General features: G+C 30.3%; 1 protein-coding gene across 2 annotated transcripts; it reads right to left on the bottom strand.

The window, feature by feature from the left end:
- Positions 1-631: 631 nt before the first annotated feature.
- On the bottom strand, positions 632-18219 carry LOC134716374 (endoplasmic reticulum-Golgi intermediate compartment protein 1-like). Of its 2 annotated transcripts, none has more exons than XM_063579339.1 (9): positions 18087-18219; positions 16512-16646; positions 15544-15635; positions 14399-14523; positions 13336-13449; positions 10061-10115; positions 6724-6824; positions 3578-3700; positions 632-3201 (listed from the first exon to the last, which is right to left on the bottom strand). In XM_063579339.1, the coding sequence occupies exons 1-9, from the start codon at positions 18104-18106 to the stop codon at positions 3094-3096; spliced, it is 873 nt and encodes a 290-aa protein (XP_063435409.1). In that variant the 5' UTR covers positions 18107-18219; the 3' UTR covers positions 632-3093. The 2 variants fall into 2 exon arrangements, with proteins under 2 accessions (XP_063435409.1, XP_063435410.1); XM_063579340.1 differs by lacking the exon at positions 6724-6824 and adding an exon at positions 5958-6058.
- Positions 18220-18850: the final 631 nt, after the last annotated feature.

Here is an 18850-nt window from a genome sequence, read left to right as displayed (position 1 = left end):
AAAAACGGAAAGATTTTTATCTGCTGACGTCACAATTACGTCATAATATGTATTGTTTTCACAAAAACGATGAAAAATATAGAATTTATGCAGTTTTCTATCATTATTTCCTTTGAGGAAACATCCTGCGCAGCTGAGAAACAACAAATTAATTTAACAGAAGCTTTATTATGACTATTGGCATACTCTCACCAAATATAAATTTGTTTCTTGGGTGCGCACATACTTTTTCAATCTAAAATATACTTAAAATTTGATGAAAAAACAAGGACAATCAAGAAATTTAACAAAATATGCAAATTAGGTCATGATTCGTTGCCATGGTAACTTGTTCGATGTCAAATTTGTTTTGTTTTTCTTAGTACCTTATTCCTAAGTCATGTTTTTAGTAATATAAAAATATGTATGATAACTTTTAAATTTGCAGTAATTTTTGGGCCAAATAAGGGCCTTATTGCCCCTACTCCTTTAGTCTACAAACTGTCTGATCTAGTAAATATATCTTAAATATAAAATCAATAACAAAATAACAAATAAAATGGAATGTAAATTAGAGCACCTTTCTGTAGGCAACAATATATCATGGACATAAAATAATCTACCTAAACATTTAGCAGTATGAGGATATATATTATTTTTTTGCAATCAGAAGCAGAGCAAATACTATATAAATATATGACAATTTATTTAACATTTTATATCTGTATTATATAAAATGACAACTCTATAGAAGCTGCTTGAGATAAAGGATAGCTTGCAAGCAGTATTCCAATATATTGCTAATATACAAATGCTGATTAAAGGAAGAGAAAATGATAAAGACAGGCAGAAATTGATAATTTTTCTCATCCTTTTTTTAGTGTTCTGTAATTTCTTATTTGAATACATATTACTTGCATGAAAACCCAATCTCAACTAAAAATGAAACCCTTTTGAAGCCATTCATTCCTTGGTTATCGCCATTTTAATAACATCAATGTCATGTAAGACCATGCCTTTCAAACACTTGTCCTTCCTCAGGGTATAAAACAACCACATTTAGAATTCACATGATCACAACTACACCAATCAGAATACTGAGATTCAATGAAATAAACATATGATTTTTTTTTAAATGAATGAAATATAACAAATATGTCAAAGTTCAGAATGTTGACTGATCTGTAAAACAAATAAAAAAATAACAAAAAGGCAAACAATGGCAACATAAAATTCAACGATCTCTCACCACACTCTTGAATACACACTAGGAGTACAAATAGATAATTTGATTTATTGCACTGAGCTGACAAAAAATAGAGGATAGGTGGGGTTCAGAAAAAACAAATTCTTACAAATAAGAAGATTGTTATAGTTATTTAAACATACAACTCATGGAATTTTAATCAATAGCTGTTCAATATTTTTTATCTGAGTGAAAGGAGTAGGTCCGGTAAGAACCAATTTTGGCCTCAAATTTCAGGTTTATCCGACGAAAGATTTTGACCTCTTTTTAACCACTTAAATGCCTATTTCATTTGAATCAATTAGTTGATGTGAAAGATTTTAACTGATTGAGTCATTAAAAACGATCCGATTTAAGCTCAAATATGAAAAATCTACCAAATATATAAGTCGAAAAATGCCACTTTTCAGATGGTTTTCGTCAAAAATGAAAGTGGCCGCATCCGTGTTCATCCAAAACCTTTATATATGTTATGTATTATCATAAAATACAACTCACATTTCAATATTAAGGATGAACACGAATGCGGCCACTTTCGTTTTACACGAAAACCGTCTAAAATTTAACTAAAATGATAGAATTGTGAAGATTTCAGTAATTTAGCGTGACTTAATGGTGCTAGTACTCGATATTTGTGCATTTTATTGCCAAAAACAACCCATATTTATGTAGCAGAAGCATTCTACTGTCCAATAAATAACTAAAAGTTTACATTTTAACAATTTTGTAAAACTGCTATATTTTGGGGCCAAAATGTGGTCTAACCGGACCGGACCTACTCCTTTATTTAATATCTGAAACCAAACCAAAGTGACAGTAATTGCTATGTAAAAGCTGTCTAAATTGTGACTAGAGGGATTCAATGTATCCACATCTGAAATCTGACAATTTGCCAAAAATAGCGGACAAATGTACCCCAATATTGACCTTTTCAACCCGAAGAAATTCTCTTACCAGTTTATCATTAAATTTCTGAGATCATCAAAGACGTTTAAATTATTAAAATAATTTCCACCAATGAGAGATTTAAAAAAAAATTATAGAAATTATTTTTAGAACACAAGATTTTTAACAAGAGAAATGTCTGTGAACAGTAAAGTTATACATTTTTTGTAAAAGTACTTCATTCTACCTGTAATACACATGAAACTTACAACCACACAAATAAAAAATCTAATTAACAACTAACAAATTCTGCTGATAAGCTTATAAACATTAATAAAGATAAACGCAAGCTTGAAAAGTCTTTTCTTGCAATCTCATCAACAATAATTTATACTTTTTTAACTAAAATATGACTTAAAGTTACTTTTATATAAACAATTAATATTCTATTAAATTATATGACTAAATCTGAATAACCAAAAATTTAATTTAAAATATAAAAGATATTCACAAAATACTTTAAAAATTTTTTTATCCTTAATTTTGGTAATATTACAATGAAGTTGGTTTGGTTATCAATATATATATAGCTTCATATTTAGAAAAGTTTGACATATTTTTCTATCTTAATCTATTTTTTCCTTATCAAAATATCTTTTAGTGACTGATAATAAATATTGTATTCCACATACCTTTTATATTAATCTACTTTTTATATTAAAAAATACACAATCAGTTGAAATTGAGAAAAAACAAAATGATGAATCTTAATAATACCAAAATTACATTATAATTATCAAAGGAAAAATCCTGAAGTACACTAATTTATTCATATCATGGTTTCTACTTCTGAAATGAATTTAGTTATTCATTAGGAGTAATGTATTGGTCAAAAGTAACATTTGAATTCTCTAAATAATAATGACAGATTGTTTACAGTGAAAACAGAGGGAATAAATGTGAAAACTAAAACAAGTCGTCCATTAACTCAATTTTCCTAATTCTGCCTTTTTAAAGATTTCTGCAGCAGTAAATATAAAAGAGTCTATGATACCAGCTACTGTAAATGTTCCTCCAACTATGGCACACACCTAAAATGGAAATAATTAATAACAATTAACAATGAACTGTGGATTCATTTATTTTCATAAATATTTGATTTCATGGTTCTGCCAAATATGTATGGTAGTATGTATTGTGTAATCAATGTTTCAGAGTTGGTATTATCCAATCCATTATTTTTGAGTTTGTAACCTTTGATAGGAATATATAGTTTTATTCAGTAATATATGTTTGTTGTCAGTTCAGACACTTGAATTATAATATAACCTATCATTACTTACTGTTGTGAGGAAGGTATAAAATGGTTTGTTCTTTTCAATATATCTAACTGTGATGGGACTGAGTTCATATCTAAACCATATAGCAGGTACTACACGCCCACCATGGCCATACTGGATGACTTACCGTTGTAAGGAAAGTATAAAATGGTTTGTTCTTTTCAATATATCTAACTGTGATGGGACTGAGTTCATATCTAAACCATATAGCAGGTACTACACGTCCTCCGTGACCATACTGCATCACTTCCTACAAAATATACCATGTCATAAAATCAAGACCTGGTCCAGCTTTATCAGGTTGGGTACAAACCCTCTAGTCTGTTGTATTTCTAACTTTCTATTAAAACATGCAAAAAGTTACTGATAAACAAAATTAAGGTACAATATTCTAGCTTTATAATTGTAATGCCTTTCTGAAATTTTTTGTTTTAACATTTCTATTTGTACACTTGTCAATAAATCATGTGAACATTTTCCACAATGCTATCTTGACAGCAATGGCTGCTATCTCAGTATCTGAGTTAAAAGGTGGTATAAGATTGCACAATAACTCAATCTTATCAATTGTTACAAAGTCTTGTTCTTTCATGGGAACTTTATTAATTTAAACAAGATGGTATACCGGTAATGCAAAATTCAGTTATTGATAAAATTTCTTTTTCACAAATTAAGATCCTAACATGTGATTGTATAAGAACTTTAAGAAAGAGTTTCTTAAGTAAATTGATAACATAAATGAGGGTGTTTCTATTTGTTCCACAAAAAAAACTATTTTAAATTTTGCTCTCTTTAGATACTATCACCATTCTACATATTCAATAACAACTGCTTGGATTAATAAACATGTGTACCATTATCACCACATCAACTAAAGGTTCATCTACACACCTCAAGCTTTACAAGGAGAGCATTTCACTAATGCAAAGCTACCTTTAGTTTGCCAGCAGGACCTCACAGACATATATATACCTGGTCACGTCTACTGTGTTTTTGTTAAATGTATTTCTATTTGTATTCAACTGATGAGTTAAGCCTTTTTCAGTTGATTTTTATAGATAATAGCTTGTTCTTGTGTTGTACTGTTATACCACTGTCCTAGGTTAGGGGGAGGGTTGGGATCCCGCTAACATGTTTAACTCCATCACATTCTATATGTATACGCCTGTCCCAAGTCAGGAGCCTGTAATTTAGTGGTCTGACCTTCTCTTTTGGATAATTGTCTCATTGGCAATCGTACCACATTTTCATAAACATGTATATAATATATATATTTCTGTATATAAAAATTCTTATCTTAAGATTAAATCTCTTTTTAACAATGCAGGTCGATGAATTTTTTTTGCAGAAATTATTTGAACACCTTCAATAAATAGATATACTTGTTTGTGTACACTTTGCTAAAATCACATGCTCATCTTATAAAGTAGAAATTTTATAAAAATTCAAACAAATCAATCTTGGCTAACTCATGTTAGTAAAATATGTTAAGCAACTACATGCTTTTGAGACACCGACATTAGTTTAAGGGCATATGATACAGTTACAGGGGAGTTAATGATGTTGCTAACGTAAATTGTTATTTTCGCGAAGTCAAACTATGACTTATCGAGAAAAGATTCAGTTTTCAACTGATTTTTATCATTCAAACTTATTTAACTTGAAAACAAGTTAATGGACCCCTCTGTTTTAAACTGCCATTTGGTTTGATTTTGTGAGAAGATTATGTGTGCCAATTTTCATAAAACCATAAATAGTGCAACTTTTTTTAAAATTTGATAAATATACAGCGAAAAATGATGTTTTTTTGCTAAATTCATGAACATTTGATAAATATGAGTTATTTCTTATAAAATACAGAAATTACAAATTATCTAACAAAAAAAGTTATGTCTTTCTTTTGGAAGGGAAAATACAGCCACAAATCGAATTTTGAGCAAATATACCAAATTCCGACCTCATTTTCCTCAAAATGTAGCACATGAAGGTATATCTTATATTTCATATTTGATTTAATCAGGTAAAAAAAGACTATATGGAATATTTTATGAAAATATGATAAAAACTCTATCGTATGCCCTTAACATTCAGAAACCATCCTATAAAGATCACTGGCCTGTATTATTTCTGTACCTTAGCATTACATGCATAAAAACTCTTTTCCAATTCAAGAAATCTGAAAATGAAGTGGTCTATCAAACTGATTCTTTTGATGTGTTATAAAAATATGTGTTTAAAGGGACACATTTCAGATAGGTAATATAAGTTTTATGATCCCAGGTCACAAAAAAATGTGTTTCAATAATTTGTTGAACCTCTGACTGTAACTTTGACTCTATAAAGCCAAAGGAAACACACATTTAATTTTTTTTTTTTTAAATGACCTATAACAAGGAACAATTCTAAGACATGCTTTATATTAGTACTTAAAAAAGTAACCAAAAAACTGTGGTTATCTCCCTTGTTCCAATTTCTTTTTCATTTAGCATGCATGTTGTAATACAAACCCTGTAAGAATAAGTGTATTGGTAGGGATAAATGATATTCCTGCTCGTATCTTCATACACACTTGGTACAACTTTAACAATGTAATCGTGTGTTGCTAGTGCTATAAATATACAAAACTCCGAAAATAAGTTGAATATCACACATAAAATTTAGGTTCATCCATAATTGTTTCAAGTCGCATCTATTCTAAGTAAACAGAAATGTTTTCTTAACCATGACAAAGTCTTAACGTAAATGAGGCAAAAACAAAAATATAAATTTTCTTGAGAAATGATTCAGCTCATAAATTTTTAATTTTAACGAAACAAAATCCAAGCGACAAAATAGATGTGACTTGCAACAGTTGACACATTTAGAACAGTAACCATTTTCTCAAAAATAGTTGCCTTGATTTGTTCGAAAAATTTGACACTATTCAAATAGGAAAGAAACATTTAAATATTAGCCTGCTTGTCTGTCAAAGTGTTTTCAATAAACAATAATGTGAATAACTAAAGCATGCATAGTGGTTCTATAGACCAAAGCATACGGAGAAAAACAATAATCAAAAGTTATTTAATCAAAACTGATACAGCAATTTAAAAATGCTCTATTAAAAACACTAAGACAAACATTAATTGAAAGCAGAAACAATTTACTTTTATTTAATGAAAGAGTAAAAACAGAGCTAGCACTTGATTTCCTTGATGAGAAAATGGTTACCGTCTGATAATAGGTTAATTCACATATAAGGATTGTGACATGCACATCCCTGCACATACTAACCCTATAGGAGTATGTATACTGGTAAGGGTATCCTACATTTCCCCTCTTATCTTCATAAACAGATGGAACGATTTTTACAATGTAGTTATGAGTGGCTAAAGCTAAAAAGAAGAAAATTTATTGAAAAAAAATGAAAAAAGTAAGAAAAGACTGCCCAAAGAAATTCATTTTAATTCTGCATACGGAAATGTGATATTAGGTGAATACGTACAAAAAATTTGTCACAACATATACCAGGATATAACTTCATACCCTTGTTGAAAAACTTTAAAATAAAGGAATTCTCAAAAGCTCAAGAGCTGAACGTTATTTTTAGAAAAGAACTTTAAGTCCTTTGAGTGCTGTATATCCTATAAATACAGGTATTGATAAATCAACAGGTTTTAGGGTGAAGTCGGAAACTTTGTTGTGAGCTGACAGACTGATAAACAAAGAGAGAGAGTTCAAATCTATAATTTGTTTGATTTTACTGAATAAATAATAATAATTACAAATACATAGGTAATCAGTGTAAGAAAACATGAGTATAATACCTTTAACAAAAATCTTTTAAAGCAAGAAAAAGTTGTGTCACTAACACAGTTAAAAGGGATTTTTTTGTCCAGTCAACTTTTGAAAGTGTGATAGCAAAATAAATAATATTTTTTCTGTATCTTTGAAATGTATCTGTTTATTTTGAATATATTAAAAATGTTGATCCTGCTGTAATTTGTGTCTGCCTAGTTCATATGTAATGGAAAAGTCTATTTAAATATTTCAAATCACCTGTATTTTTTTCACCATTTTTTTAGTGTTTGCAACTGTACCAAGTCAGAACATCACAAATGTCTGTTATTTTCGTCAAGTAAAGGTCTTTAAAGTTTGGTTAGATGGTTAAAGTCTTGTTTTTAATGATACAAATTCTTTTTTGGTATAGTTTTGTAACAATTAAGGGTTAAAGTCACAAATAGAATGGTCTCCCTTCTTTCAATACTCTAGATTTGGGTTTTCATGGTTACATAGGTGTTTATTAAAACAAGAGGCTCTCAAGAGCCTGAATCGCTCACCTTAATTCTTTTGGTTAAATCTCTCATCAATGATTATTTTGGCTTTTCAATTTATTTAAATGTTTTTTGGATCGTCCTACTTTCTTCAAAAGCCCAAAAAAATAATCATTTTCTCCTATGTTCTATTTTAGCCATAGTAGCTATGTTTCTTGACATACAAGGAAATAAAATATATATAATATTTATACTAGATACTCTGAAACTCATTTAGCCTAAGTTTGGCTGAAATTGATACAGCAGTTTCAAAGGAGAAGATTTTTTAAAGTAAGTCAACATGATGAACAAATTGTGAAAAAAGTCTTTAAAGGGCAATAACTCCTTAAGGGGTCAATTGACAATTTTGGTCAAAGTGACTTAATTGAAGATCTTACTTTGCTGAACATTATTGCTGTTTACAGTTTATTTCTATCTATAATTATATTCAAGATAATAAACAAAAACAACAAAATTTCCTTAAAATTATCAATTCAGGGGCAGCAACCCAACAACAGGTTGTCTGATTCATCTGAAAATTTCAGGGCAGATAGATCTTGACCTGATAAACAATATTACCCAAATGTCAGATTTGCTCTAAATGCTTTGGTTTTGAGTTATAAGCCAAAAACTGCATTTGAACCCTATGTTCTATTTTTAGCAATGGCGACCATGTTTGTTGATAGATCATAACTTCGGATACAATTTACAAACTAGATACCCTAAGGAACATTCAGTTAAAGTTTGGAAGTATTTGGCCCAGTAGTTTCAGAGGAGAAGAATTTTGTAAAAGATTTCTAAGATTTCCGAAAAATGGTTAAAAATTGACTATAAAGGGCAATAACTCCTAAAGGGGTCAACTGACCATTTCCGTCATGTTGACTTATTTGTAAATCTTACTTTGCTGAACATTATTGCTGTTAACACTTTATCTCTATCTATAATAATATTCAAGATAATAACCAAAAACAGCAAAATTTCCTTAAAATTATCAATTCAGGGGCAGCAACCCAACAACAGGTTGTCTGATTCATCTGAAAATTTCAGGGCAGATAGATCTTGACCTGATAAACATTATAACCCCAGGTCAAATTTGCTCTAAATGCTTTGGTTTTTGAGTTATAAGCCAAAAACTGCATTTGACCCCTATGTTCTATTTTTAGCAATGGCGACCATGTTTGTTGATAGATCATAACTTCGGATACAATTTACAAACTAGATACCCTAAGGAACATTCAGTTAAAGTTTGGAAGTATTTTGCCCAGTAGTTTCAGAGAAGATTTTTGTAAAAGATTACTAAGATTTACGAAAAATGGTTAAAAATTGACTATAAAGGGCAATAACTCCTAAAGGGGTCAACTGACCATTTCCGTCATGTTGACTTATTTGTAAATCTTACTTTGCTGAACATTATTCCTGTTTACAGTTTATCTCTATCTATAATTATATTCAAGATAATAACCAAAAACAGCAAAATTTCCTTAAAATTACCAATTCAGGGGCAGCAACCCAACAACGGGTTGTCTGATTCATCTGAAAATTTCAGGGCAGATAGATCTTGACCTGATAAACAATATTATCCCATGTCAGATTTGCTCTAAATGCTTTGGTTTTTGAGTTATAAGCCAAAAACTGCATTTGACCCCTATGTTCTATTTTGAGCAATGGCGACCATGTTTGTTGATAGATCAAAACTTCGGATACAATTTATAAATTAGATACCCTAAGGAACATTCAGTTAAAGTTTGGAAGTATTTGGCCCAGTAGTTTCAGAGGAGAAGATTCTTGAAATAGTTTACGACGACAGACGACGGACGACAGACGACAGACGACGGATGCCAAGTGATGGCATAAGCTCACTTGTCCCTTCGGGACAGGTGAGCTAAAAAAATGTTATTAACTTTAAATATGAATCTGTAAAGTGATTATGCTTATAAAGTAGAATGACTAAATTCTTAAACAATGCCTTCTGGGCATGTGTTACATTTTCTAAGGTCTTATTAAATTTTCAAAGACATTTACAATTTTTACCTGTTTAGAGACTATTAAATACTTTTGTATCTTTGAAGTTAGAACACTTAATTTTGCCTATTTTCAAGACAGAACAGGAAAGGTTCTTCATCTAATTTTTTTGGCCCAATTCCCAAGATTTTGTTCCCTTTAAGGCAAACATTAAAGTTTTTCCCTTTATAAAGATAGAGCACTAATTAATAAAGACCTTTTTCAGACAGAACACTCAGGACATTTTGAACCCCTAAACTTTTTTGTAAAAATAAAATTAGTTATACTTATTTCAGTCATGGTAGCCATGTTCTTACCTTGACCTGCACTTCTATCTACATCTTCTAAGGGATTAAATGATCCTTTAACTTCCTGAAAAAAAAATCATTTCTATTTATGGTGTATTTAGGTTTGTAATGCATTTGTTTTTTCAGGGATGCCAATTTTTGTGTGTTTTTACTATGACTATTCATTGTGCTTAAGTTGGAAGAGGTTCAGTCTGAGCAAAAAAATTGTAATTTATTTGCAGGTTAGGGTAATTTTTTTCTGAGTGATTTTAAATCTTTTGCTTCAGACCTATCATGTTAAAGCATGCAAAAAATAAAATAGCAAAAAATATAGAACTCGGAGTAAAATTCAAAACAGAAAGTCTCTAATCAAACCACAAAATCAGAAGCTCAAACACAGCAAACGAATGGATAACCGGGCCCCCTCTTAGGAAAATTTCTAGATCTGCCACTGATAACAACTGTGACATTACTGTCTATGTACATGCATTTTAACTTCTGGTTTTTGTTTGTTTTGTCAACTGATACCCTATCAATCATTATACATTCAACTCTAAATATACAGGTTTGCTTTCAGAATTTTACTCATTCAAATACTTAATTGACTGTTTATTTACCTTCCCTTCTTGTAAATCCATACCAAACCTGACTTTATGTATCATTAATTGACTGTTTATTTACCTTTCCTTCTTGCAAATCCATACCAAACCTGACTTTATGTATCATTAATTGACTGTTTATTTACCTTTCCTTCTTGTAAATCCATACCAAACCTGACTTTATGTATCATTAATTGACTGTTTATTTACCTTTCCTTCTTGTAAATCCATACCAAACCTGACTTTATGTATCATTAATTGACTGTTTATTTACCTTTCCTTCTTGTAAATCCATACCAAACCTGACTTTATGTATCATTAATTGACTGTTTATTTACCTTTCCTTCTTGTAAATCCATACCAAACCTGACTTTATGTATCATTAATTGACTGTTTATTTACCTTCCCTTCTTGTAAATCCATACCAAACCTGACTTTATGTATCATTAATTGACTGTTTATTTACCTTTCCTTCTTGCAAATCCATACCAAACCTGACTTTATGTATCATTAATTGACTGTTTATTTACCTTTCCTTCTTGTAAATCCATACCAAACCTGACTTTATGTATCATTAATTGACTGTTTATTTACCTTTCCTTCTTGTAAATCCATACCAAACCTGACTTTATGTATCATTAATTGACTGTTTATTTACCTTTCCTTCTTGTAAATCCATACCAAACCTGACTTTATGTATCATTAATTGACTGTTTATTTACCTTTCCTTCTTGTAAATCCATACCAAACCTGACTTTATGTATCATTAATTGACTGTTTATTTACCTTTCCTTCTTGTAAATCCATACCAAACCTGACTTTATGTATCATTAATTGACTGTTTATTTACCTTTCCTTCTTGTAAATCCATACCAAACCTGACTTTATGTATCATTAATTGACTGTTTATTTACCTTTCCTTCTTGTAAATCCATACCAAACCTGACTTTATGTATCATTAATTGACTGTTTATTTACCTTTCCTTCTTGTAAATCCATACCAAACCTGACTTTATGTATCATTAATTGACTGTTTATTTACCTTTCCTTCTTGTAAATCCATACCAAACCTGACTTTATGTATCATTAATTGACTGTTTATTTACCTTTCCTTCTTGTAAATCCATACCAAACCTGACTTTATGTATCATTAATTGACTGTTTATTTACCTTTCCTTCTTGCAAATCCATACCAAACCTGACTTTATGTATCATTAATTGACTGTTTATTTACCTTTCCTTCTTGCAAATCCATACCAAACCTGACTTTATGTATCATTAATTGACTGTTTATTTACCTTTCCTTCTTGCAAATCCATACCAAACCTGACTTTATGTATCATTAATTGACTGTTTATTTACCTTTCCTTCTTGCAAATCCATACCAAACCTGACTTTATGTATCATTAATTGACTGTTTATTTACCTTTCCTTCTTGCAAATCCATACCAAACCTGACTTTATGTATCATTAATTGACTGTTTATTTACCTTTCCTTCTTGCAAATCCATACCAAACCTGACTTTATGTATCATTAATTGACTGTTTATTTACCTTTCCTTCTTGTAAATCCATACCAAACCTGACTTTATGTATCATTAATTGACTGTTTATTTACCTTTCCTTCTTGTAAATCCATACCAAACCTGACTTTATGTATCATTAATTGACTGTTTATTTACCTTTCCTTCTTGTAAATCCATACCAAACCTGACTTTATGTATCATTAATTGACTGTTTATTTACCTTTCCTTCTTGTAAATCCATACCAAACCTGACTTTATGTATCATTAATTGACTGTTTATTTACCTTTCCTTCTTGTAAATCCATACCAAACCTGACTTTATGTATCATTAATTGACTGTTTATTTACCTTTCCTTCTTGTAAATCCATACCAAACCTGACTTTATGTATCATTAATTGACTGTTTATTTACCTTTCCTTCTTGTAAATCCATACCAAACCTGACTTTATGTATCATTAATTGACTGTTTATTTACCTTTCCTTCTTGTAAATCCATACCAAACCTGACTTTATGTATCAATAATTGACTGTTTATTTACCTTTCCTTCTTGTAAATCCATACCAAACCTGACTTTATGTATCATTAATTGACTGTTTATTAACCTTTCCTTCTTGTAAATCCATACCAAACCTGACTTTATGTATCATTAATTGACTGTTTATTTACCTTTCCTTCTTGTAAATCCATACCAAACCTGACTTTATGTATCATTAATTGACTGTTTATTTACCTTTCCTTCTTGTAAATCCATACCAAACCTGACTTTATGTATCATTAATTGACTGTTTATTTACCTTTCCTTCTTGTAAATCCATACCAAACCTGACTTTATGTATCATTAATTGACTGTTTATTTACCTTTCCTTCTTGTAAATCCATACCAAACCTGACTTTATGTATCATTAATTGACTGTTTATTTACCTTTCCTTCTTGTAAATCCATACCAAACCTGACTTTATGTATCATTAATTGACTGTTTATTTACCTTTCCTTCTTGTAAATCCATACCAAACCTGACTTTATGTATCATTAATTGACTGTTTATTTACCTTTCCTTCTTGTAAATCCATACCAAACCTGACTTTATGTATCATTAATTGACTGTTTATTTACCTTTCCCTCTTGTAAATCCATACCAAACCTGACTTTATGTATCATTAATTGACTGTTTATTTACCTTTCCTTCTTGTAAATCCATACCAAACCTGACTTTATGTATCAGATGCGTCATATCAGGATTATCTGGCTGAGTTCTAGAGGAATGAGTCGATACATGAAAGTTACCGGGAACCTGTGAAACAAATAACATAAAAAGTAAAATCACAGAAAATTCAAGGAAATTTCAAAAAGGAAAGTCCCTAATCAAATAGTAAAATCAAAAACCCAAACACATCTAATGAATGGATAACAACTGTCATATTCCTCCTGACTTGGTACAGGAATTTCTTTTGAAAAAAAATGGAAGATTCAACCTGGTCTTATAGCTAGCTTATCCTCTCACTTGTATGTCAGTCGCATAACTTATTTTGTAGTTGTACATGTTAATTGAATCGTAGAAAGGTTTAAATGGTAAATAAATAAATAAGAAATTACATAATGAACTTCAAAATAAAAAAAAAGTCATCATGCGTTATTTTTCCGAGTGCCTGGCAGAGTAAACATAACATACTTGATTTGAACTGATCAGCTGTGGATAACAGAGTGAATATTTGAATGCACATGTCCGACTTTGTAAATAAAAGTTTTAAAGTTTTGGTATCATTGGGCTAATTTTAGTATAATTTTTCCTTTGTCTTATGTTGGAAAATAACATTTGCTGCCAATGTCTAGTTTAACAATACTATACTCATTATTTGGGAGTGCAACATTTTTTGATTCACCAAAACCCAGTATTTTGATTGGTCGATTTTTAAATCTGAGTACAACAATAATACTCAAAGTTTTGTCATACACCATTTGTACACTGCATATAAGAATAACTCATTTCTTACATGAACTACGAAGTTGCATTAATAAATTAATCTTGGTATAAGGGCTATTCCATTAAAATGTATGGGAGGGTAGGAAGGGTCTTTCAAATAATCCCTACAACCAGAAACATTATTTGTTATTTTGCATAATGGTAATAGACGCATACTGAAAAAAGACCCATGACTGACATTTATTAATTAAACTTCCCTTTCTACCCTCTCACATACATTTTAATGGAATAGACTTAAGTTAATTCTGCAAAAACTTACTTTATTGATTACAAAATGTGATTCCATTCTACATCCCTTCCCTTCATTTACTTCGATCTTTTGTGTGTCATCTTGAAAACCAACTTCATGTCTGCCCATATCATCTTGAATATCTATACCCACATCTGAAAATATTGAAAGAAAAAGTAAATATGGGACTCTTCTGTAACATTTTTTGTGTTATAATATTAATATAATGATAACATTTTATGACATTAACACTTTGGTATAATTTTGTGGACATGATGTCATAATAAATCATTTAATTTTAACCTGAGGAAAATATTAAATATTACAGACTTCAAATACCTATCAAGTAATCCTACCAAGCTACACTATTAAACTATTTATCATACTCATTTGAAAATAATAAAAGTAATGGCATGAACAAAGGAAAGGGGATAAAGGTTTGTTGTTATTTAAGGTTCCACTAAAGTCAAAATATAGGACACTTTATAAACATCTAAACTTTGTCTGTATTTTTCAACCTGTAATGAATAAAGTCATAAACTATGAGAACATATGTTCTTTTAAACATACTAAACATAAACACACGGTGTGAATTGTAAATAAACTTGAAATTGTTATGTTGTGGCCAAACCAGTTATTAGGGTGAATAATAAATTTTCAAAACAATCTGGAGGCCTGCTAGATGACTTAACTTGATTAAAATAAATATGGACGAATACCGTTACATGTAATGCAGTACAAATGTTGATTTTTCGAGTTTCAGTTAATTTCATGTGTCTCAGTGAATGAATAACTAAGGTACAATACAGAAATTGGACAAATATGCCATTGCGCTTACAATATTTCTGCGACAAAACAACATTAGCATGTACTGCATTACATGTAACGGTATTTGTCAGCAAACTTAATTTGCTACCATCAAATTACCAATTGATGCAGTCGGAGCTTAAAATACAATCCAGTTACCTCCTTATTAGAATTTACTGGTGAAAATTCAAATGAAATATTTTAATGATACATTATCTTTTCTTAGTTTGCATGTTGGAGTAGTTTCTTAACAGCTAGCTATTGATTTATCAGAAAACACTTTGCTTGTAAAATATAGCTTTTTTTCATGAAATAAACAAAACATCAAAACACTAAACAACACTTTTTTATAGAAATATTTTACTCACATTCACACTTTAATTGAGGTAGTGTAATATTAATAAATACTGGGATCTTTTCTGTGTGTCGAACTGGGTCCTCTACTGTCAGTTCACTTATTCTGTAAAACAAATTATATAAATGTACACCAAAGTAAACCAACAGGGATGCCCTTTGTTAATGTATTGCTTGAACAACAATGTAATCGCCAAAGGAATGAAAATTGATATGAAATAAAACATGAAGTAATCATGGAATGGTTATTTTGTGCTTAGCTTCCAGTGGTAAATATTTCATGAATATGATGAGCGTTCAGGAGAAGTTCATATGCAAAATGATATGCTGCTCAATATTGAACAAAAAGTTGCAAGTTACAAATGACCCCAGATGCTAATTTTTTTCACAGTGAGTTCTTGTGGTTTGTTTGGTAAATGACTTTGAAAATCTGTCTGTAAAGTTTTTTAATTTCAATTGAATCAGTCAAAGGTTATATAAACATGATAAATGACATACAAACATATTTAGGGATAGACAAGGGTAACATTTAAAGCCCTGACACCTTTGGCAGAGCACTGAATGGGAACAGAGGGCATAATACCTTTTGATCTAAAATGTCATAGGGAAAAAGGAAAATTTCAAAGAAAAAGAATCTTAAAGAGAGGATTAAAAAAAATCTGAAAATAGCTGATCAATGATTTCTTTTTCCCCAACCACATGGAGAACAATACAAGTTGCTAATATGGGCATCAATCCTTCAATTCAGTATAATTTTCCTATAAATATACCTTGTAAAATGTGACTATAAAGTAATTTTAAGATACAATGTATAACATGTATAATGTAGGTGAAGTGCAAATGTAAATGTGACATACAAAACAACAAAAGAGACATTACCATTTTGCCATTTACATTGTGTTTTATAGGTTATAATATATATGTCATCCTCCATCAAACTATATCAGTATAAATTCTTAAGATAACTTATACATGTACTTACACTTCATGTGTGAGGAAAAGTGACAATTCTGATAGGAATAAATACAAGATAAATAATACACTGGATATAGAGATAACAGCTCCTGTTAATGTAGGCTGAGTCAGATCTTTTGGTACTTTTCTATAAATATCAAATCTGAAATAGAAAATAAATTGTCACTAAATATATATGTACATGTAGATGTATATAATAGCAATTTTATTCTTAAATTACACTTCAACTGTTGTACATGATCAGTACATGATATATATATAATACTTTACACAAAAATGAAAAATAATATTAATATCAATTGAATTTTGGTTCTACATTTACATGTACACAAACCATACAAATGGGGAATGTGTCAAAGAGACTACAACCCGACCAAAGAGCACAAAAACAGAAGGCTACCAATAGGTCCTCGAGACAGTGAGAAACTCAATCACCCAGGGGCACGCTTCAGCTGTCTCCTTCACAATAATGTGTACTAGTTCAATGAAATTGGATGTCAAAACTCCAAAACATATCAATGAACTAAAATTAAAAAAACATACAAGACTATAACAAAGGCCAGAGGCACTAAAATACAGCAGGGTTAACCTGTTTTATAAGATTTCACCCTCCCCTATACCTCTAGCCAATGTACATGTAGAATAAACAAACAATCAGCAATACACACAGTAAAACTCAAATGTAGACATGGTAGAATGAAAAAAATAATCTGTAGATTAGCAACAAATTAAATATATCATCAGGAATATTCCATTATATTTGATAACAATTTGTACACCAGTGGTTGTCTTTTAGGGTCTCATGTACAACATTTTTACAATGTATGGTCCTGAGGTCCCAGATTGAAGGCAGACTGACAATTACTGGAATTCACTTTTGTAAATTTTCTGAATGTTTGCTACAAAAATTATTCACCATCCTCCTACATGTATTTATTTTATACTGTTTTGTTTGCTGCAATTCTAATGCTTTATTGTGCATGTACATGATGAAAGACTGCTGAATATCATTGACGATTGCCAAATAACAGATCACAAGATGTAACAAATTGGATCTTAATTATAAATCTAATTACAGGAGTTTGAAATTTTAAGTTATAAAAGCAATAATGGTATATATTATAATGATGACAAACTCGACTATAACAGTAAAGCTTCTCTCGAAGAACAGAAAACAATAAACTTGCGGAAAAGATGGTATACCGCAAACAAAAGCTGCAAAAAAATTTGTACACCATATCCGACAATTAATGGCTCTTCAGCTGTTCAGTGTATACATGTTCAAATTATGTATGATGTTGGAAGTAAACATCGGCATGGAAAAGGATTGTTCATTCTACATGAGTTTTTACAATACTTTAAATAGGACCATTAAGACGTGGGGTTAATTGAGTATTTTAATATATTCTGGAACAACTGGTGAGTGAAGTAATAAGCAAATAAAACATTTTAATCTGATGTGAAATGAAGCTGACAAACCGATAACACAGCTGTTCTGTACATAAAAACCTACAGTAGCGATTTTTAATAATTTTGTTTATAGGTGGACACAAAGCTACAAATCAATAAAATATTACAGCACCTCCTGATGTCGAACTGCATCGTAATACACTGTTAACAGATTAATATCTTTAAATACAGTAGAACTGGAGATCCAAAACTTTTGCAACGTGCAACCGGAAATCGCTGGCGTAAAATAATTTCGGTTGCATTCCGGAATATTCTTGTCCGGAACATATGCAGACGGCAACGACGTGACGTCGGTTTATGAATGACAGTCCATAGTAAGAAGGAATTATTAACAGTTCCTTGTAAGTGTAACTAATTTAATTTTAATGTATTAATTTCCTGTAAAAGAAGTTTGAAAATATATGTCCTCACCTTAAAATAGATCATTTGCACAAGTCAGTTTGATTCTTTAAAAAACAAAAAAATAATATTTTGTAACACAAAATGTACAATATACAGTAGTTTAAATATTCAACACTATTCCACAGTTACACATTTTACAGCAATTCTGGTAAACAGGATTAACTTGCATGAAATATTTGCCAATGGACGTTTAGCAACCAATAATCAATCAATCAAACCAGATTAGAATAAGAAGTCTTTGTATTTAGTGAAAAGAAAACAAGTATTGTACGATTTTAAAATTAGTCATGATCATGCCTAGCTGATAAATTAATTTTTTTAAGTATTTCAAGATTGATTGACACATTAACACTCCAAGTCCAGGAACAGGGTACTATTTATGTTGCTTGTGACAAGTTTTAAAGTTGCTGCAATGACATGCTCCTCCTGTAAACTGTATCTGTTATTTCTGGTATATAATGCACTGAGCATTGA

Source organism: Mytilus trossulus, chromosome 4, assembly GCF_036588685.1.
Source record: "Mytilus trossulus isolate FHL-02 chromosome 4, PNRI_Mtr1.1.1.hap1, whole genome shotgun sequence".
Taxonomy (NCBI): Eukaryota; Metazoa; Mollusca; class Bivalvia; order Mytilida; family Mytilidae; genus Mytilus; species Mytilus trossulus.
This window is presented reverse-complemented; position numbering and strand designations above follow the sequence as displayed.

Excerpts from the sequence above, each read along its gene's own strand:
- LOC134716374 (XM_063579339.1), bottom strand. The coding sequence starts at position 18,106 with ATGCAGTTCGACATCAGGAG. Across the intron at positions 6,825-10,060 it reads AGATAGAAGTGCAGGTCAAG|CTTTAGCCACTCATAACTAC; the intron begins GTAAGAACATGG and ends TCTTCTTTTTAG. Across the intron at positions 3,202-3,577 it reads TTTATACTTTCCTTACAACG|GTGTGTGCCATAGTTGGAGG; the intron begins GTAAGTCATCCA and ends TTTCCATTTTAG.